Here is a 22,365-nt window from a genome sequence, read left to right as displayed (position 1 = left end):
ACCTTTAACTCATTTGTGAAGGTCTCCACACTCCATTTTTCTCTATGCTAACTGGGCTATAGCTCCTTGTTTAGATTTTAATGCTATCTATTGAACTATTTAATCTTAAGTTCCATCAGAGTCAACATGTAGTCTCTCTCTCTCTCTCTCTCTCTCTCTCTCTCTCTCCCTCTCCCTCCCTCCCTCCCTCCCTCCCCCTTATACCAAACCCATTAAGCATTCAGCAACTGTTTGCAGAAATGAACATCCTCAGGAATAGGATGTAATTCAACAGGTTGACAACCACAATCATTTCAATTGTTTTGGGTTGGTGTTTTGGGGTAATTAAAGCCAAGAGGAAGTGGGGGGTCCTCATGGAGAACCTAAAGAGGAAACAGAACTCTACCAAAGTCAGCTTGGATCGAACCTGCACAGGGAGACACCAGCTGTACCTTTAAGATGGGAATAGTCTAATCACCAGAGTTCTTCAATGTGTCGTATGGAAGGAGAGAAGGAGAGAAGGAGAGAGAGAGACAGAGAGACAGAGTGTTCAGATAGGCTAGACGGAACAATCAATGGTCACTCCCTTCCTGGCTGCATGGAGCTCAGATGGTTGACCCAATTCTCACGTGTGTGTGTGTGTGTTGTCCTTTAGTTCTTCTGCATCCCCATAACACCTCAGCTGTCTCCTTTATGCAGTCATTCCAGCGAACAGATCTGCCCTGTGACCCTGGGAGACAGCAGGGACAGACACAGGAGTTGGGTCCCTGCCATGCCTCCTGTGAGAGCTACACTGACTTCCTGTCTCCCAGCGTTGGCCTGGTCCAGCCCTGGTTTTGTGAGCACTTGGAGAAAGAACGCTCAAAAGGAATTTCTCTGTGGTTTTGCATCTCAAATACTTGTAAAAGTTAAAATACATTACAAAAAAAAATCTCAGCAACATTTTTCTTTTGCTTAATTTCATTAAATGTCTCATATCACACTTAATCTCCAAGTTTTTTCTAAAGTTGCAATAGTCATGGAAGTTTCAATTCCACATCTTACCATTCAATTAGCTTCCTCTCTTTCCTTACACTTGATTCCTTACTACCACCTTTCCTTCAGAGTTGATCTTTCATCTACTCCACGCACACCTCCTCTTAGCCTGCTCTGAGAAAATGCTCCTAGCATTCTCAACCTCTTCTCCCCGGTACTTCTGGCACAGTTCCTGCAGCTATGGGAAGTAATTATGAATTTTTAAGTGAAAAGGGAACACGAGAATACATACTGCATGTGGGGGCAGAGCTGTGGCACAGACGGTTGTTCACTCATCATCTATGACACTAACATACCACATCTGAGTGCTGGTTGAAGTCCTGCCTGCCTTGCTCCCGATCCAGCTCCCTCCTAACGTTCCTGAGAAAGAAGATGGCTCAAGTATTTGATCCTCTGTTACCCATATGGGAGAACCAGATGGAGTTTCAGCCCCAGCCACTGCTGGCATTTGGGGAATGAACCAATGCATGGAAGATCTCTGTCTCTCATTCTGTCACTCTAACATCTCTTTTCAAAAAGTGAACACTACACAGTATTATGTGAAATAATTCCAACAACCAGATAACATTTGCAAATTTGCACATACAGAGACTTTCTTCGGGATACACAAAAACCAGTAAAGGTCCTATTACCACTCAAATTTGGCAACACCATGGCCACACAACAAGGTTGGAATATACTCATTTCTATCTATATGCCTTTTTGGACCCTTCGGATTTTGTAAAACATGCGTATTGTTTTCTCTTTAAAAACTAAACATTTTACTGTTCCCATTTTCCTGATCCCTATCAAATACAATCTTCTCCTTCTGCTCCCTGTTTCCTGTTTAGATAAATTCACTCCTTCAATCTCAACTACTTCTGCAAGCTGGTGGCTCACAGACCCAACATCTTCAGCCCACTCTTCTCCCGCGAGCTTCAAAGCTCCCTCTCTCACACTGACAGACACTTACACAGAGGGAATGTCACCAGACCCTCAGTCCAAACTCTCCTGTACCCCATTCATCATCTTCCAGCTACACAAGCCATGAGAATGGACCCCCTAAGGACCACTGAATTAAAGGACAGCTTTACTGCTGTGCCTTGCGGATGGTCAGTCCCAGCTGCAAACAACTGTCTCCTTACTGAAAACCTTCCCTCTTCAAGACCTTTAGAAAGACCAAATCAAACAGCTCTGCCCTTCCTCTGAAATGTATTCAAATTTAGCCTCTCTCCTTCATTTCTATCACTTAAGACCATAAGCATCTCTTTCTTAGACCCGATGCAACTCCCTACCTGACTTCCTTGTTACTGTTTTTTTCAAATTCACCCTCACTGCGGCCTGCTGGATAGGGCTGCAATACCCACCAGTGAATCCCGGGACTGGAGACAAGCCGTGTCAGGCTGGACAGAGCACCCACCAGTAGCCATAAGATCTGGAGCAGGGAGCTGATCTGACAGGACACTCCCCTCTTAACCCATGGTTCCCACTGCTGGGAGGGGGGTTGGTGTGTAAGTCAGTACTAGGCAGTCCAGCAAAGACCAGTCTGCAGTACATGCTGGCAGGTGTAACAGTCAGGACACGGTGCAGACCAGGTCGGGTTGGGCCGCAACACCCACCAGTTCACATGAGGGCTGGGACTGGGAGCTGACCGTGCTAAACTATGTTGCAGCAACCACTGCTGAATGCTAAGGCAAGGTGATCCATTGCCAGGTTGGGCCACAATACCCACTGCCATACCCAAGACCCAGGGCTGGGGTGAGTCTGGTAGGGGAACTTTATGGATTCCCCTGCTAGACCACTGCTCCTACTGGTAAGCATAAGAGCTAGGACTAGGGGCAGACTGGGCTGCAATGCCCGTTGGTCTGTGAGCTGGGTTTGGGAGAGGGCAGGGTTAGGTTAAGCCACTGCATCTGTTGGCCCAGGCAAAAGCCAGAATAAGTGTAGGCCAGCTAGGCTATGCCAGCACCTAGCAAGTGCCGAGATTGGACACAACTCATGTCAGACTGGAACCACAATAGCCCCTGGCAAGTTCAAGATCCGGGTCTAGGAATGGGCCTGCTAGAGGAACCCTGGGCACTCCCCTGCTGGGCTGCAGCTCCTAATCATAAGCATGAGGGCCAGGGCTGGGGGGAGGGGAGGAGGCAGGCTAGGCTGGACAAGGTGATCGCATCCCTTGGGATTCATGTGTGCTGGGTCTGGCATCGGGTCAGACTAAGCTAAGTCACAGCATCCACAGGTATGTACAATATCCAGACTAGATGCACAATGGGCTGGACTAGACTGCTGCACTTGCAGGAACTGGGGCTGGGGGCAGGCCTGTGCCTTATGGATGCTCAGACCTAACTAGGTTGCAGTTCCAGCTGGTATATGTGTGAGCTGGGTGCAGTAGGCTTCAGAATCCATCAGTCTGCATGGGATATGGGGCTAGGGGCAGAACTAACCAGGCACTACATTCACTGGTATGTGCATAGGCTGATGCAGACAACAGACTGAATAGTACCCCATGCTAGCTGGTACACACACATGTCTAGAGTCACCCCAAGCTAGGGTTCCTGCAGAACTCCCCAACTAGTCTGTTGAACTCAAACTCGGGTCACGGGAAAATCACAGGATATGTGGACTGACCTTGGAGTGCATGTATTGAGACTGGGCCTCCTCAGTTGCTGATATCTGTGCTGAGAACAGCATGCCTAGATGCACACAGGGGACATGACAGCCAGCTCATCTAGGCCAGCACAGGAGTGCTTAAAAGGATAGAAAGCAGAACAGGTTGGACCACTTTCCTGGCCAAGTTTTGCAGCAAAAGTTCCTGGGTCTATGGATGCACACTGAGGTAGACTTCGTCAGCTAACAAACCTTGAGGAGATTTTTTTCAACTCCTGTGCAATGAAGCCAATGCAATCTCTATACTATCAAAACTACTCAAGCAATACCCTCAGAAGACTCTTTCCAACATCAGGGTCTCTAAGATGACATCAAATGGACAGTTCCGCATCCCCAGGTGCTGATGCAGTTTGACAGCAAGGAACAAGTCCCATCCTTTCCCCCGCTGCAAACATAGGAGAAAAAGAAGTTGGAAACATTTGTCCCATTATTCTTCTTTCATGCCTCAACTCCCCCCACCCTCAGCAGTGGTCCACATGGCCATACATCCTTCTCAATTATGTAAACAATAAAAAATATATTTTTAAAAGAAGTCGTCCTCCACACAGCTGTGTGCAGACATCTGAGTTGCACATACAGGTAGGCGATTTACAGAAGTGTTACTGTCAGTGCCTAGCTACCCGAGCTCCTGGAACAGCTCCCTACCCCAACACAGCAGGCCTAAGCTTAGTTAGGCTCCTCAGCACAGCAGCAGGAACTTCCTCACCAGCCTCATCTCCCTGGCCAGCTTCATAGCCTCTCATATACTTGCCTCATGAGACAGTAACACAAGTATAGTCTCCCCAAATGTACTCTGCTATTCCTCATTCTGATACTGTTACTTGTACATCTGTCACTGGGTATCTGAAGATACCAGGGCATACCCAAATCTGTGCATGCTTAGACCCCTTATGTTAAATGGTATGTTATCTGCAGTCTAACTTCTGCATATACTCCTGCCTACTTCAAATTATCTTTAGACTATTTATAATACCCAAAACATTGCAAATATTATTTCAAAAGTTGGCAAGTTATATTGTTTGGGGAACGATGACAAGAAAAAAAGGTCTGTGCATGTCTGTTTTTTCTTTTTAAAAATGCTTTTCATTTACAGTTGGATGAATCTATGGCTAGGGTATCAGTGGATGTAGAGGGTCAGGCATATCCATACCCCAGCTGTGACTGCCCAACCTTAACCCTCTTTAGCTTCCTTCCTCTTAGCTATCTTAGCATTATTTAAAAGCAACACCAAGTCCTAATGGAAGAAGAAGAAGAAATATAGGTTCTGGCCTGAGGCTATCATTATTGCTAATTCCTCTACCAGAAGGAAAGTCATAAGACTATTTAGCAGGTGAAGGGGGATGGGATTATGATTTCCAGCTGTTTAATTCAATGATATGATTCACTAATGAAGAATGTCTTTGATGATACTATTAATTACCTTGCGTAACCACTGGAGGAAGGTAAAGAAGAAAAACCTCACGTTTAGACTGTAGAGTCTACCTGCCCAACTACAAATGATGTGAACAGTACTCTGTAGCTACAAGAATCCAGAGTCCCTTATTGTTATACAACATCTAGTAACAGCCTTAATTAACTGACTTTATGGTGATTTAGGTTAGCGTTTGCTTGCCTATTAGATTTGGAAACAATCTAATCAAATCGCCATTCAAGTAGTAGAATGACAATGAGTCTGTCTCTCATTACTAGCTTTTCCTTGCCAGGTTCTTACCTTGAATTGCACAGCAGGTCTTGATTCCTTTAGCAGTGCCACAGAATAAAACTTCAGCATTTAAACAAAGTCAACAGACTACAGTCCTTAAGCCGCGCAGGAAAAAAAAAAAAATAAACCTTTCCTTTTCAACACTAAGGATATGCAATGTCCAGGACTCTCAACATCCCATTGGTCTCTACCAAGGTCAGATGCTGCTGAAATACCAATGGTTATGACAGAGAGATGGGAGTATTATGGAGAAGTGAAATAAACATCCATCAACAATCTAGACGTCTGTTTAACATCTGCTCAGAACTTTAGCCTAATCTTTGTGGCATAAAACATCATTCAGAAGCCAATAACAGGGGGAAAAAACATACTGCCTTAGATTTGAAAAATTAATCTTTCGCATTCTATACTTAAGACTAAACAATACTCGGTGCTAATCTGCAAAGAGCAGTATCCTGAAAAGTGAGCCATAAAAACTCTTTGAAAAGCTTTTCTCTATGACACTGGGTCTGTACAATAATTTTAGTCAAAAGTGCATTCATGTGTGTTATGACTGAAATACACTGAGCTTCATTTAATTTCATTTATTCATGTATTCAAATATTTATTGAATGCTATGTGTAGCAATTCAGGAAAATGGAATTGTACAGAGAGAGATAAGATACCCCAGGGATCCCCCTCAAACAGCTACCTTCAGCTTTCCAATGGGATCATGGTGAGGAGTGAAGAATACTACTTATCAAAATTCAGCAACGTATCTACTCAGGAATGAAATCTCCACATTCTCTCCCTGGCTAACTGGTATTTGTCCATCACTCATAACTGTGGAATAAAGGAACACAAAACACACGTAGATTTGGCAAGTACACATCCAAAAGCCTTCAGATAATCTCAATTTTAAATATCCTGTCCCATTTGCTCTTCAATGTGCTTGTATCTGTCACTTATATATAGCCCAATACTGACTTGGGAAAAAGCTAGTTTGGCAGGCACAGGCAGAGGGCACCTAACAATATCCTGGGTTTCTCAAGGTAAGGACCGAAAAAAAAAAAACAGCCAATTAAGGATTCTTAAGAAACATGAAACTCAAAGGTCATGAAGGCAAAGGAACCCTCTGAAGTGTCCCGGGAGTAAGTGCCAGCCAGCACAAGCACACCAGCCAGGCTGGGCCAGGGAACAAACCGTGGACAATTCCATGGGTTTTCATAGGAGGTGAAAATGTGAGTAAAGATGGGATGATACTCTGCTGGCTCTGTCTTCAGACCAGAGAGGGTATACCTAAGAAGCCGTTGAACTTGACTGGACAATAAGATGTTGGACTCTATGTTTGGTATACGCTTGCAATGGGGGAATCTCAACTGAACTTGAGCTGTGGTTATGCAGCAAGGTGGAGGAATCCACCATGGGGGGAGGGTTTGGGGAGGGGTGGGGAGAATCCCAGTACCTATGAAACTGTGTCACATAATACAATGTAATTAATGAAGTTAAATAATAAATAATTAAAAAAAAGAAATTCTAAAAAAAAAAAAGATGAGATCGACACTCATGATAAGCTTACTCTCTCTCTCTCTTTCTGGATGTATTTATTTAAAAGGCAGAGTAAGAAAGAGAGGCGGACAGAAATCTTCCATTCAATGGTTCACTCCTAAAATGGCCACCATCATCAGGGCTTATCCAGGCAGAAACCAGGAGCCAGGATCTCCAACTGAGTCTCCCACCTGGGTGATGGCGTCCAACTAATCAGGCTATTATCTACTACCTTCCCAGGTGACTCTGCAGGAAGCTAAATGTGAAGTGGAGCAGCTGGAACTCAAATGCCTGCTCCAGTATGGGACGTCTGCATTGCAAGTGGCAGCTTTAACTCACTGCACCATAATGCCAGCCCCTTGACCTTTTCTAGAAGCACAAGATAACTTTTAGAAAGACTCACATCAACATGAGATTTCACATTTTTAGATCCTTAAGTAGACCCCATGTGATTTCTTTTTTCCAGAAAACAAGTCCTCCTATTCTTAGGTATCCTTCAGGACCAATTGTTATTACTGTACCACAAGAAGATACATTCAGGTTTATTCAGGGATGTTCACATCCTTCTGAAATAGCCTGCACACTAAGACACATTCTGTGGAATAAGTCACAATGCCACGTGAATAATATTTCCATAAAATGATTCTCTTTATTGTCTTGTCCAAGGCAGAGGTAGACACTTTAACTCAGAAAAAAAAAAAACCTGGATTTGAAGTAAATTCTACTGTTGGCTGGCTGTGGAAAATGGAACAAACGATTTGAACTTCTCAGAGACTGCATTTTCTCATTCACAGAGACTAACCTCTTATTTCACAGAGCTTTGAGGAAGATTAAATGACCTAAAATATATTACAGTGCTTTGAGACAAATGAAATGATATACAAATGATAGTTACCACTACTCTGTCAATTCTCTTTGAGCTGCTCGCCATGGGATGCAGGAGAGTGTGCCAACAGCCAACACAACACAGCTCTTCACCAAGGAGCTAGAACACCAACCATTAGGCACTGCAAAAGCATATCTATTCCCCCAATCACATTGGATTGGATTTACACTGCCAATCCCAATTTTTGCTTCCTCTTTGACCCCTATGATGATGAAAGATTTCACATAGTGATTGTCAATAATGTTAAGGAGAATGTCTTCATCTGCCACGATCTTCATTCTCAACAATCTGACAAATAAGACCCAAAATAGTTTCTATTAAAACAACAACAAAAACTCCAATTTTACCTCCTGGATGGTACTCCTGTTGCATTCTCAAGTTTTCGCCCACCATTTTCTGAAATCCCATATAATTTTCATACTGTGCTGGGTACTACAGGCGACCTCTGAAGGTAACATTAAGGCAGCCCTTCCCCCAAAGGCACCCACTATCTCATTACAGGGAGACACTGGTAACAACTGATAAAAAGCAAAAACTGTCCTTGAGGAGTTTTCTGGAAAAACAAAAACAAGACAAAACTTCCAAAGTGTTTCAGGACTACAGGGAAAAGTTAGATCACTCCCAGCTGCAGGAAATCTGAGGAGACAGAGAGGACTGTGGGGAGTGCAGGCAAAGCTTTTCTGAGTCAGGGGATGGGCAGAACTCCTCTGTCCTACAAGGCAGTCAAGGGCTTTGGGGGCAGCTAAGCTGAGATGCAAGCTTGAACTTGGCCCAGCAAGTGCGCAAGAACAGGATGTACTCAGAAATACAACCCACAAAAGTATTGCCAGAACACAGGGCATACAAAGGAAGATGAAGCTGAGAAGCAGGTTAAGACAAATATGCAGAAAGTTTTGAACATCCAGCTAAGAGGCAAGGCTTGCTTTTTCTCTTTTTCGGTTTTGTCTCCCTCCCCCACCAAACCACTTCATTTATGTATTTTCCTAAATGTACAAATACGATGATGGCAGAATGCCACTGAGGCACTTGGTCCTTAAAGATGTGCAACTAGAGCGAGTCTGCAGGATTCATTGGAGGGGGTGGCAAAAAGACACAGGGGAGCCAAGCAGGCGTGGCCACAGGTCAGATGTCTGAAGAATAAGAAGGGAGGCAGAGGCAGCGTAAAGGACTGCGTGACTGGCAGTTTGCTTTTTCATCTGGAGGTGACATTCTCCCTGAGGGTGCCAATTCTCAGACACATTGTGTTGCCTTGATTAGGAGAACTTGGTGCCTTGGGCTACACCAAAGAGATGAAAGCACTGAAGTGCAATAAATTTGAGCAATTTCTCCCTTAAAGATTTGCCTGGTGGCAAGTGTCTGAAGAAAGCACACTGTGGGAAGTGATCATTCGCAAAGGCCGTCTTCACGAAGGGGCCTGTGATGTAACAAACCTAATACAAAGGCAAAAATCCAATGATTTGCATTATCCTGGTGCCACATACCATCACAGAGTCTTACATTTTTTCTTGTCCTCTGCAGTCTGTCTCAATTTTTGCAGTCTTTTTCCTTTGCTACAATTTGTTACTTTTATGTGAACACCTTTTACAGGTCACAGCTAAATATCACAAGTGTCTCACTAGCCTGTTATACTGGCGAGCCTAAGCAATGAACTCTACCTCTGAAGATGAAACACAACATAAAATACTTTGTTCTTGAACACATCGAAGTCAACGAAGCTACTTTTTTAAATGTCTGAGATAGGTAATACAGCCAAACACATATAAAAATCACATAATCATTCAGTACCCTGCTTTTCACTTAAATTCGCTTAATTATAAAACCAAAACCTCTGGAAGACATGCAACAAGTTAATTATCACCATCAGCATTAATTCCTTCACACCTAAAATACGAATTTTTAATCACACCATTGCATTCATTTTCTTCTTAAATTATCAAAAAGAGAATCTGCAAATGGAGCTAAACACAATATTTTATAAAACAGTTACACATAAAACGATGCCGAGTTGACGACTCCTGGCACTTTTCTATGTGTGCAAGGGGATGCACTCTGCATACCAACGACAAAGCTAGAAAGAAAACTCACCTGTTTTCTTCCTCAAGATCTGCTAGGATTCTCTCTAGCTCCCCTCTTTCCTCACTCTCTAAGGAAATCAAGATCTGGGCAGGACTACGAGGCTGGCTCAGGGGGGAGTCCTGGTTCAAACTTTGGCAGTAATGCTGGATTAACAAATGTTCATCATCTCTGGAAAATAAAATCAAAGGTTTTGGTTTTTTGCCCCGCTTATTTTGCTTTGAGGGTCAGGGACTCAAGTGTGTATTTGAAAATAGATACATTTATTTGTGCTTAACAATTAATTCGACCTTTCGTTCCTGCTTCCAAACACCTTTTGATACTGTCAAGGTTGTGGTATACCATTCTCCTGATGACAGTTCACAGTGTTACTTGCTCCAATTTTCAAATGAAACTAATTGACCTACTTCACATGGATAAAGGAAAGGCACAATTACCGACACACGGGGACTCTGGTGACAGTTTAGCCAACAGTTAATATTAAGAGACATATTAACAGCTATAAAATGCTTTTGCTACCACACTTGTCAAGATAATCTGCTCATTAGCCCACACTACTGTTTGACAATGATTAGGAAAAAAACCTACAGCCATTAAAAAATACCAGAGTAAATATTTTCCTAAGTGGATAGCAATATACCTAATGTGTTGCTTCAGGAAACTAATTTTTAACCTACAGAAGTCCTGGCAGCAGGATGGTAATAATTATACTTCAGATAAATGATGGTTTCATTCAACTGCTGCTTCGACAGAAAAAAAAAAATAAGGGACAAAAAAGCCCGTAAGGTAATTGAGAAAAAGAAAATAACTCTGTCCCCAGAGCAAGTCTTCAGGGACTCGGCTTGGGGAGAAAAGGTGGCAGAACGCGCCGTAAGAGCTTGGGAGGCAGCCGCAAGCTTTCTGGAAAAGTGGAGCTCTTAAATACACAGGAGAAATTACTTTGTGAAAGCTTTGCTCCACTCTGAGGAAAGACTGTTTACCTCCAGTTTCTAAGAACTGCATTCTCTTCTTAGTGACAGGCCAAAGCTCTTTGAGTCTGGTTACAAACATTAACACGCTCCTCCTCTGTGACTACTAAAACTTGCACAAAATCACATATTAAGGCAAATGCCATCCTGATTTATTTTATCTCTGTCCATTAAGCAACATAACTGGTTGAGAAGTGAAAAGTGGACTAAAAGTAATTATAGAATATTATTAAAAACGAATAATGAAGCAAAGTTAACCAGTCCACCAGACCTGCTCCTATGGTACTGATTTTTATCATTGTACGTTGAGTCAAATATATCTTATTTTCTGAGTGTGCTCAACTCAGTTTTGCTGGAGAATGAAACAAAAGCAGTTCTGCCACCCATCTAATTTATTATCCTGCTTCCCACATTCTGAAATTCTATTACGAGAACTTTTCACATTTCATTATAACGTTAGTCATAGGGAAGCTTTTCTTACTTATTCTTTGAGGAATTTTAATAAATGGCAACCACTGTCATTTGGACACAAACTGAATTTGAGTGTGCTGGAGCGTCTAAATATCAAAATCTATGGGCCAAAGAAGCACATTATTCAAGCCATTTAAATCTAGTTGCTTCTTTGGTCACACAATTTCCTGTCCAAATATTTCAAATACTGAAACTCTCCTCCATGACTAAAAAAGACAACACATTACAGTTACATTTGGGGGGAAAAAAAGCTGTTACTCAGTTGTTAAGCAACTAAGTCACATACAAACAAATTCTATATTATTATCTTCATCACCTTGATGTACCGGATGAGGTCATCTATGCTCATGTGCTCATCAATAACTGCTTATGATGAAATGCTACGCTGATCGGCCTTTAAAGCAAATCCTTTAGCCTGATCTCTATAAGGCCTCTTTTCGTATTTGAACATGGCTTTGGATTGTCACACCAACCACACGTGAAAAATTTATCGTCTTCCGATGCTCTACATGAGATGGTGAGACATCCATAACTTACCGAACTAACAGCCTAACTGGGCTTTGACTAAGTTTATTCCAGCTACATTGTTCATTCCCTTGGAAGAGCCTTCTGTCTCCTTTCACATGTGCTTCATAATCAGCTTTCTCTGTGTCAGGTCCTGGTGAGCACTTGCATGGCTCCTGAGAACGTTCCCCTGGGCTCCACTCTGTGAACACCGCCCCTGCGCTACAGGGTCCCTCCACTGTTCCTCCAGAGCTGTTCTCTCCGACTCTCAGCACCACTCCACCTGCTTCCTAAAGGTGGGCAAGGCCGGCTCACCACCCAACTAAGAAATTCACACCTGCTTTAGTATTCCCTCTTCTGGAAACCCTTCCCAAGACTTCCTGAATCCATTAACCTTGTGAAGATGCTCAGTCACAAAAATCCAGTTCTCTGGAATTCTGAAGGAAAATGTTCAAGTAATCTATAGTATTGGAAGATCAACGCTATACCATGATCTCATTTTCTCCATGACTGGAGAAAATACTAATTAGCCATCAGTTTAAAATGAACATTCCATCCCTTTATATATCTGGCAGGTTTGATCACAGACTAAGCATTTAATGTATTTGGGATTTCACAGTTTGTAATGATATGATGTCAAATAAGTTTAAATGAGACTAAGGTGAACTATTTTTGCTACTACACTAATGCCAGAATTTGGATGAGCTCATTCCTGCTAAATTAAAAAAAAATTGAATGAATGGCTCCTTGAAAGATCAAATGAGTGTGATGCTATCTTCCGTATCTTGTGCTACCCTACCTCTAAATCCCTCATAGCAATTTCATTGTCAGGAACATTTTGTAAAAAGAGATGGGATACTTACATGCTCTCATTAGGAGAGATGCTATCATTTAGATAAGATCCATTGCTGTTTTCCATTTCTGCTAGCCTGATAAAAAACGTAAAAGCTCATTAAAACTTATGACTTCTTAGAATCTATTCAAGACCTAATCGAACATTCCTGAAAACTAAAAGGTAAATCATGGCAAGAGGAGAAAGGAATCCTTCAAATCAGAGAATGTGTGTGTTGGCTTAACCATTTGAGACAGGGTATGGAAGACCAGAGCTGGTCAGGAGCTTATTTTATGATACAATTTCTAAGGGAGGTTGCTATTTTGTTGCTGCTGTCCTGTCCTTTCCCCCACAAACTGATCATCCTTTCACTGAACACAGGTCTTTGTCTTCAGGAGAAAAGCTTCCCTAACAACAAGTGCACTCTGTCCCTTCTGCTAGTCATTGTCTTTCAGCCTCATGCCGTCCCCTGATGACAAACTCCCCTAGCGACTGCTTTCCTTGACTGATAAGCATGCCCAGCAGTTAGCATAGTGATAAAGGACAAATTTCCAACAAGCTCTCTGAGCGTTCTGCTACCAAATATTACCTTTAAAAACCTTCATCTCAGACGATAATAGTCTTTCTCAAAGTGTAAAAATAAAACAAAGCAAAAACTTAACCAAACTCTTACAGATTTAACAGGCATAAGATATTTAACAATTAGTAATTCTGCTTTTAGGTATAAAAATTCTGTCACACACAAAGTGGGGCTAGAAAGATCCAAGGAATCAGGAACATTAATTATTGTCGTCTTCGCAGTGCATCGCATGAAATAACCACACAAACAGAAAGCCGGTGCTTCATATTCTGCACATAACAATATTATTTCTTTATATATTAATGTCTACCCTAATGGTTTTCTAATAAGCAGGTTAGATGATTTGTAAGCCAATTCAGTAAATGTGTTCAGTATACAAAACATAACAAGGCTATAAGAAAGATTTAAAGGTCAGGGTTACGGAAGACTGTACTGCACTGACACTCTGGCTGGTGTCCAAAAATAACATGCAGTGGAAGGCATGCACGTTAGAGGGCAAGCTGATTAGTAAAAATCAGACAAGATTGGGGAAGAAAGAAAAGATTTGTTTAATATTCTTATAGGTTAGCTTTCCTTGGTTAGTTATTTCAATCAATTATTGGCCTGGCATTCAACTAGTCTCATACCTGCTAGCATAATGTTCAATGCGTGAATGAGTATCATCGTGTGAAAGTTGAGGGGACGAAGCAGGCCTATAAGGCAGAAAATGTGATTAGTCATAGATACCATCCATTATTGGAGAAAAAAACCCACCACACAGTTGTAATAGACATAGTCTAGAATGCTTTTATTCTAAGGAAAATATACACATTGAGTTGTTCTTGTAGCTTAGGTATCAGCAGGATTTTAAACTCAGGTGAGAGCAATTTTTCAGGCTGATGCTTTTCAGAGAAGCCATACAGAGAGACCAAAAATTTCTCTGCAAAGTTTGGCATATAGAAAAAGTTGGGGGAGATCAATTCTGTGTAGCATTTTGTCCTTTTCCCTTGTAATTTCTCACATCCTACAGGTCTCAAAGTATGTCGGTACTACGTAGTTTAAAACTTTAAACAGTTTACACCAGGGCCATTTGTTAATAGCCTTTTTAATGAATGGAAACTAGATGTTTGGCCTCGTATGTTTAGTTAAGGTCAATAATTTTAATTTGTAAGGGAGCTACTCCAGTCGAAGCCTGCTGAAGATTTCACATATCAAGCTGCCTTGGTCTGCAATTTCTTAAACAGGGAATCCATCTACCAATTTAGCAGCAGAACTATACTGTGACTTTTCAGAATCAAACAGTGACTCAAGACTGCATGGTGATGCTTTAAAACAGAATCATTAAACTCAACAGTGTGTTACAATGATCTAAAATAGTTCTATTTAGGGGTACCATGTACTAAAGTGCAGAAGAGAAGATAAGAGGAGAGAATTAGAATGACTATTCTATAGACTTTTTCTAACAACCTATCTTTCCTCAGCTCCACAGACTACTAGTTTCATAGTTAAAATTTCTTCATTCTTTCATATCTGACTTATTAATCAGCCCTCAACATTTGTAGCATACTCTGCATTAACATGAGGAATTTTTAAAATTGTTATAAAAACCAGTGTGGTCTTATGTATTTTGCTTTCCTTGGAACAGGACAAAAAGTCTGTTGCACTTGTCACCTGATACAAAAAGCACCTTCGTAGCAGCGCAATGTGCTCAGTCAACAGCAATGGATTCAGGAAGGACTCTGGTTTTAACCCATTGTCCAAGTTGCATTCAAAGACTTGGTCTTAACACTAAGATGAATATGGTTCAGGTTTTTTTTCTTGTTACAGTAAATAAGAGGAAAAAAGCACTACCTACAGCTATGCTTACATAAGACATGTACAACAATGTCTTACTTCTTAATGAAGACACTATATAAAATAATCTCAACACCATAGCATGTTAACTATAGAGCTGGAAATCTTTCCTGAGAGATAAAGGTCTTATTTTATGAAGACAATGTCAACTAGATCAAGCAGCATTATAATCAAACTGCAATAAATTAAATGGTGCTTACATTCTTAGGAGGAAACAAAAGGATGACTACCCAATTTAACAGGCAGATCCCAAGACTCTCCCCAATAGTTCTGCAGAGTTTCATTCATTTTTCTAGAACCCTAGAGTAACTCATTTTCAGGAAAAAAAAATACAGTGGCTTGTTTTGCAAACTTCACTGCAGATCAAATTATGTAATATTTGGATTACCTGGCCTAAGTGCATCATGCTCTAGACTCGGTCAGTCTTTTGACTATGTATTTTTCATAAGCTAAAGACCTACCATTAGGGAAAAAATTGTATTGTTTCTTTTCATTATACCTGCTATGCTGGTAGTATTCAAAGAAGGAAATCTTGAGACTTTGGAGCATAAGCACACCAAGAAAAGCAGGCATGGAAATCCAAAACACTTGAAAGCAATCTTCTACAGAAATCCTAACGCAGAGCTTTACTTCTTAGCCTCAAGGATAATTTCATGTTGGTTTTCATAATATACAAAGCACCTATCACAGCATGCATGAGCACAAGAATGCATAATAACCAGAAATCTTAAAAACATATGCACTAAACGAGGCACTTATTAAACCAGAAAATGAGCCAAAGGGGAGAACTGGTCAGAGAAGAATCATTTAAAAACCAAGAATTAGCAAAAATACAAAACCACTTAGTCCAGAAACAAAACCAAGTGCAAAGCCTTCAAAGCCACTTCCAAAGGAAGGTGGTACCATCTTCCCCCTTGAGATCTCCTAAACACAAAAGCAGACACTAACAAGTCTAATTCTTACCACCCTGGATGACCCACCTCACCCACCATCAATGTCTCTTTTGTAAAAAGTCCATTAATAGGTTTGAATTCATACAGTTTTCCAAGCAGATTAGTTCAACAATGCTGTTGGATAGTCTCATTTATGGACAAGCATTATAAAAGTTTAAGTAAGTTGAGAAACACAGGCAAGTAAGTGTCTTGTTTAAAGAAAGCCAAAAGATCTGTATCTCGGGAAATTTTCAAGTCCTGTGATCCATATTAAATGGATTAAATATTGTCATCATCGTAGGATTTGTTAGCATCATGCAGACAGAATTCTGGCAAAATAAAGCACGTGAGGACATGGCTCTCTGCCGGAATGGGATAGCTTTACAATAGATTTGCGTGTATTAGCTATAATCCTGTCAGTTAAGACTTTAATAAAATTACTGCTATTAAAAGGAAAACATGGACTATGCTGGGTTTTTCCTCAAGAGAGGCACATCCTACTATTTCTGAACAATCTAACAAACTTTTCATAAACACAAAAACAGAGGGTTTATTCAGCAAGTTAGGTAATTCAAAGTGTAAGAGAGACAAACACACTTAAATTACTTCAAACTGCGGTGATTTTTTTTTTCATTAACTTCACTGTAACTTCTTTCAAGGAACTGTTAACTCTGCTCATTATTTTTGTTCTTTCTCTTTACCATTTTAACAATTATTCTTCAGTTTATTTGTGTTCTGGATTTCTTAACTGATTAAATTTATTCCAAGGCAGAGCAAACTGATCCACTTACCAGGACCCATCAAGCTCAGGTGCACAGTGTAACAATTTTTTTAAAAAAGTTTCTGACTTATCAAAGTTTCTAACTCCTAACCAAGAAATAGACTACTTTGGTTTGGGAAAATTCCTAACCTGCAAGGAATATACTACAGTTTAAATAATTTCCCAAATTGGGTAAGTTCATTCACTATGTATAGTTTATAATATCTGAAAAAGAAGGAACATGATAAAATAGCTTTTAAAGAGAAAGGGAAGTCTTCTACTTCCTTTTGGCCAATAAAAAGGCAATATAAATCTGGTTTAATACTTTAACATTTATCACCATAGAGTTCAAAAATAGAATCTAGTTTAAACTATATGTTAGAACAATTGTTAGAAGAACCCCCCCCAAAATAAATTGAATTCTTATATAAACTTTTCTTATAAATTGGTCATTTTCTCTTTTTATATATAATAGTCACCTAATCTGAACAAAGGTATACCTCAAATTACTAAATATTTATTACAAAAATGCAACATCATGTAACTTTAAAATAGGCATACTTTGTTTGCTAATAAATAAACCAAAGGCCCTAAAGAGTACAGAGATATATCAATCCTCCATTGCTAACTAACATTAGTATTATTTATAAACACCAACAGTGATTTAAAAAAAATGCCTGAAGCCACTTGCATGGTAGCATAAATGTATAGTTGTGTACAAGCTGAATATTCAGTTAGGAGAGGACAGCAAATTGAGTTTAATTCAAAATTTAGAAGCTCATGTAGATAAAGATTTTCAAATAGCATGGCATAACCTGATAAAAAGTCCACACACTTCATTGAAATTGTTCAATCAAGTCATCATCATACCCTAAAGCAAATTCTGATTTTTTAATAGTCTACTTATCACAGGCCCTAAAGAATCAGCCAGCATCCTTCAGAAGGTTCCAGCACACTGAATCTCCAGACATATGTGTAAAGAATGCTATCACAGAACCAAAAGGCTCTTGCTTGCACATACTCCAAAAATGGGTAAGCATGTCTCCCAGCTATACAGCTAAAACCCCAATCATTTCATTGATAATAATTTGAACTCAGTTTAGACTTGCTGGTTTGTATTTCAGCAGGCACAACATGTGAAAATCCCATTCTGATTCTCCTGATCTCTACTAGATGACACTGAAAGTCTTGGCAAGAGAGGTGAAATAAATCAAAAATGAAAGAAGAGAAATCAATGTGTCTTCAAAACAAAACAGAAAAGAAAACAAAAATCAAGCGAGCAGATGTGTTGGTGGTAGCAGCGCCCTTCAGCGGAAGTACTCACGCAGAATCTACCGGCCAGAAGTTGATCAGAGTAACGGGACTGCAAAACAAAAAAATGAAGTGGTGAAGAGAGACACAAGCAAACTCAGCCACAAAAACAAAACCAAACAAAAAAACAAGCCAAAACAAAAATCTTACTGAAAGAACCAAAGAAATAAAATAAAACCAGTGAAGTATGAACCATGGGAAGCAACAGCCAAATCAAAGCAGAAAGTGAATTAAACAAACAAAAACAACCCAGGTGTGTGACTGCCATCAGAATTATGGAGAAAAGCAAGCAGAAGGTTTTAAACAGCTGAAGATACCATCAGTTTGATCATGAGAATCATCACTACTTACTGTGAAGTAATCTCCTGTGACTATATTTCCTTTCAAGTAGAAAAGTGACTAGAGATGACCACAGTCAGATATACAAAAAGACACACATCTACTGATTTGTGAGGGAAGAAAATCAAAATGAAATACTGGAATCACTCATTTGTAAACAGTCTCATGATTCTTAAAAGGAAAACAACCAATGGTAATAATGGGTTCTTCCCCTTTCCCTACCCCCATCAGAGCCAAGTTTCTCTTTGGGAAACAGTAACCATCAAAAGACATGGTGATATCGCAACTGAACACCAGCTTGCTTTTCTGGCTGCAGCTATGGGAAATTTGAAGCGAAGAGACTGTTTGCATTGTGGAGTGAAGGAGGGTATTCAACTGAGAGAGGAGTTCAGCTACATCAAATGGGAAGCTGTTTGGCCTTAGCCACTACTCACGTTTCCATGTTGTCCCCCTCTAAGACAGTCTGCACTGGCAGGTAGCCCATTCGGGGATGCTTCGCAAAATACCTTTTGGTTCGAAATTTGTTTTTTAGTACCTTGGCAAAGTCACGGACATCTTCTCCTGATGTAGTCTAAAAAGGAAATCACAGTGAGATGAAATTTAGGAGTCTGACTTGGAAAAGAAAATGGCCGTGCCATGCTAGTTTTGCACCTCAAGGCACTTATTTTGTAACGGCAGCCTGGGGGGGATGTGGTGTAAGGGCTTTGCAAGCAGGCCGTTACTAGTGTGAAGCAGTGAGTTACCTCTTCAAGCTCCCATCAGCTGCAGTATGGGGTCAAGTGCTGTTTCTTTCCAAGTTATCGTGAGGAAAAGATGAAGCATACAAGCTATCACAATGCCTAACCAGTGGCAACTGAAAGAAGTTCTAAGGTTGAAAAACTGCTAACTTTTACCACAATTTATGGTCTTTCAAAAATGATGCAGTCCACAGTAAGCCCATGCTTCCCCCACTGAGCGTGTCTATTCCATAGCATGGTGTGTTCTCCATCACAGACTACCTCTTGAAGATGAACACAAACGAGAAACATAATGAAATATTCAGGGGAGGGGGCGATTCTGTTGATGAGAGAAATGCTCTGATATGGAGCTTCTCACACTTTTCAGGACCCACCTGCAAATCTTGCTAAAAAGCAGATTTCAACTGAGAAAGTTAAGGAGCTGGGGCCTAAGGTTCTGCATGTCCAGTGAGCTCCAAGGTAATGCCTGTGTTGCTACCCAACACATCACCCTTTGAAAACCAAGAATCTAGCATTCAGAGGATGTGAGACTTTTACCAAAGTTGGTCTGACCACAATGTGTAGGCGCTTTCATCGGTGACTTTTCAAGGTTTGACCAGGTACAACGGCATTTCTGAAGGTTCCGCCTCCTAATTAAAAAACCTTGCTTCAGGTTCCCTAACACTGGGACCCAAGAGTTCTCATCCATACAAATGGAGCTCCGATAATAATTCCTGTTCCACGCAGAAAGGTTTCAGTGGTAAACACTAAGCATCTTGTTGGCAAGCATCACTATATAAAACCAACAGCACTGTCAGGATATACAACAGTCAGATGGTGAGAAACACTGATTGAAATGCCCCAAGGTCATAAGACGTCCCCACATCAACTCTAGGGCCATGCAAAATACATATGCAAATGTCTACCTACAACCCCTGTGACAAAAGCAAATTCTGTCCATTCACTGGGCAGAATTTCTGGAGGGCTTCCCATCTGCAAAGTGTGCCAAGTGTGCCTGTAGGTACCAGGGATAGGGCAAATCCCTACACTTTAGAATTTAGAGCTACTTTAGCAAGCAGACATCGGGGGAACACAGAGCTCACAGCATTTCACATGAGCTGCAATGCTGCCCAAAGCTGAAAGTCATGCCCAGTGAAGTAACTCTCACGTGCAGGAGCCAGCTAACTTACCGGTGTACAATATTCCACCATGGGATAGTGCATTTTATGGCCTTTTGCAACTCGTCCAGAAAAGAAGCAGCTTTGGCAGATGTCATAATTAAAGTGCTTTAGACTCCTGTATCTGGTAGAGAACAAAAACAAACACATATGTGTGTCTTCAAATCCAATTCCCAAGAACACTCTTTAATAAACCACCTATCACATTGTCTTAACGCTAGAAACAGAATGTAATGTTCATTAGTCCCACAAGGTGAGTGATTAACTTCCGATCTCCAGATTTCTCTGGTGCTTCTCCCATAGTATCACAACATTTTGGCACAAAGATCATCCTGTAAACATATGGAAGGAGGGAAGGCAACTCGGCTCTTACTGAAATTCCAGGAGGAACTCTTTCAAATTAAGTTGGAAAGTATTGGCAGATTTCCAATCTTCATAAGAGCAAAGACTTGAATTTGGAAGAACCTCCAGAAGAGACAGAGTGATGTATTGTATGCCTCCTACCTATCATGGGGACAAAAGTTTTCTAAACCAATTATTTTCAAAATAATTTCAACAGGAATTCTCAATTAAAACACTACTTGGCTTGAATTGCATTTTTGGATTGCCTCACACAATTTGTCTTCAACTAAGTGTTTGCGCCATTTCCTTTCTCTCTTTCTCCCTGTCTCTTCAAAAATCCCTTCTGATATTTTCCACAGGTCGTAACTGAAGCCTTGGGAAAAGACAAAATATGGATTAATATCTGAACACTAGGCAATGCGTTTCCCCTATTTTCAGAATACTATATTCTTTACTTCATACTGTTCCTGCTCAGATAAGAGCCTTAGCCAATTCAAATAAACACATTCCTTATGTCACATATGGGAGAGTGAGAAGAGAAGCTACCTTTTTTAGAACCCAACCATCTTTAAGAGGGGTAAAGGAAGAAAGTGAAGCGATGATGCCTAAAATAATCTAATTTGATAATGGCACAAGAAATGAAGGTGAAAATGCTCTCCTACATCTTCCAAAGCATTCTTCTTTATTTTATAAAACTGTCCCTTGTATCCAAATGTAACCAGCTAAGGAAGCTGAGAAAATTAAACCTACTCCCCTATGTGGCTGCCCACACGCCATCCCCCGCCTCACTCTTCCCTTCCCCAAACCAAGAAGGAAAATGAGAGGCTGCAGAATATTTAATTTTCCTTTGCTACAAAATGGAGATATTAACTGCCCTACGTCCTCATGCTTACCTTCCCAATCACTCATTGTGGACTAACTCGCCTTTAACAAACCCTGCAGAGGTTTGTAAAACCTCTCCTCGAACAGCATCAAAGATAAACACCAATGGTAAAAGAGTACCATGAATAAAAATGGTATAAAGCAGTAATTAAGCAGTAAGTATAAGACTCCCCAATAGAATTGGGCGTTAGCTTCTAAGTGCATCCCATACTAACTATACAGTTACTTTACAGCACTGTGGCTACTCATCACTATAGAAACCCTGATGTTGATTCAGACGCTTACATGTAGCATTATTTCAGAATTAGGTCTTAGGATTATTATTATTGAATAAAATTAATCCACTAAAAGAAATACACTGTTACCCCAAAGAGGTCAACAAGGCTAACCATTTAAGAGCCAGGTGTTTTCTACAGCATTTTAAGAATATTAGAATACTGCCATGTTTTATCTCTGTCCTTTAGTAGAAAGGAGAGGAGAGAGAAGGGAAGGGAAAGGAAGGGAAGAGAAAGAAAAGGTGAGAAAAGAGGGCAGAGAGAAGAGAGAGGAGCAATCTTCCACATGCGGCTAAGGTCCTCGCCTTGAAAGCCCCGGGATCCCATATGGGTGCCGGTTCTAATCCCGGCAGCTCCACTTCCCATCCAGCTCCCTGCTTGTGGCCTGGGAAAGCAGTCGAGGACGGCCCAATGCATTGGGACCCTGCACCTGCGTGGGAGACCTGGAAGAGGTTCCAGGTTCCCGGCTTCAGATTGGTGCGCACCGGCCCGTTGCGGCTCGCTTGGGGGAGTGAAACATTGGACGGAAGATCTTCCTCTCTGTCTCTCCTCCTCTGTGTATATCTGGCTGTAATAAAAAATGAATAAATCTTA

The 22,365-nt window shown here is 40.9% G+C and overlaps 1 protein-coding gene across 8 annotated transcripts in view; it reads right to left on the bottom strand.

The window, feature by feature from the left end:
• DMD (dystrophin) overlaps window positions 1-22,365 on the bottom strand; it is a 1,951,117-nt gene that overhangs the window by 43,556 nt on the left and 1,885,196 nt on the right. For 6 of the 8 annotated variants that reach the window (XM_058659083.1, XM_058659078.1, XM_058659081.1 and 3 more), the window contains 6 exons: window positions 20,285-20,396; window positions 18,813-18,949; window positions 18,053-18,091; window positions 13,830-13,895; window positions 12,655-12,720; window positions 9,861-10,019 (listed from right to left, as the gene is read on the bottom strand). In XM_058659083.1, the coding sequence (XP_058515066.1) occupies window positions 9,861-10,019; window positions 12,655-12,720; window positions 13,830-13,895; window positions 18,053-18,091; window positions 18,813-18,949; window positions 20,285-20,396 (579 nt within the window). The remainder of the gene's footprint in view (window positions 1-9,860; window positions 10,020-12,654; window positions 12,721-13,829; window positions 13,896-18,052; window positions 18,092-18,812; window positions 18,950-20,284; window positions 20,397-22,365) is intronic. The other 2 variants (XM_058659079.1, XM_058659085.1) reach the window with 1 other exon arrangement.

The sequence above is a fragment of the Ochotona princeps genome, chromosome X (assembly GCF_030435755.1).
Source record: "Ochotona princeps isolate mOchPri1 chromosome X, mOchPri1.hap1, whole genome shotgun sequence".
Taxonomy (NCBI): domain Eukaryota; kingdom Metazoa; phylum Chordata; class Mammalia; order Lagomorpha; family Ochotonidae; genus Ochotona; species Ochotona princeps.
Note: the sequence above shows the minus strand (reverse complement) of the source record. Positions and strands in the feature narration are given on the sequence as shown.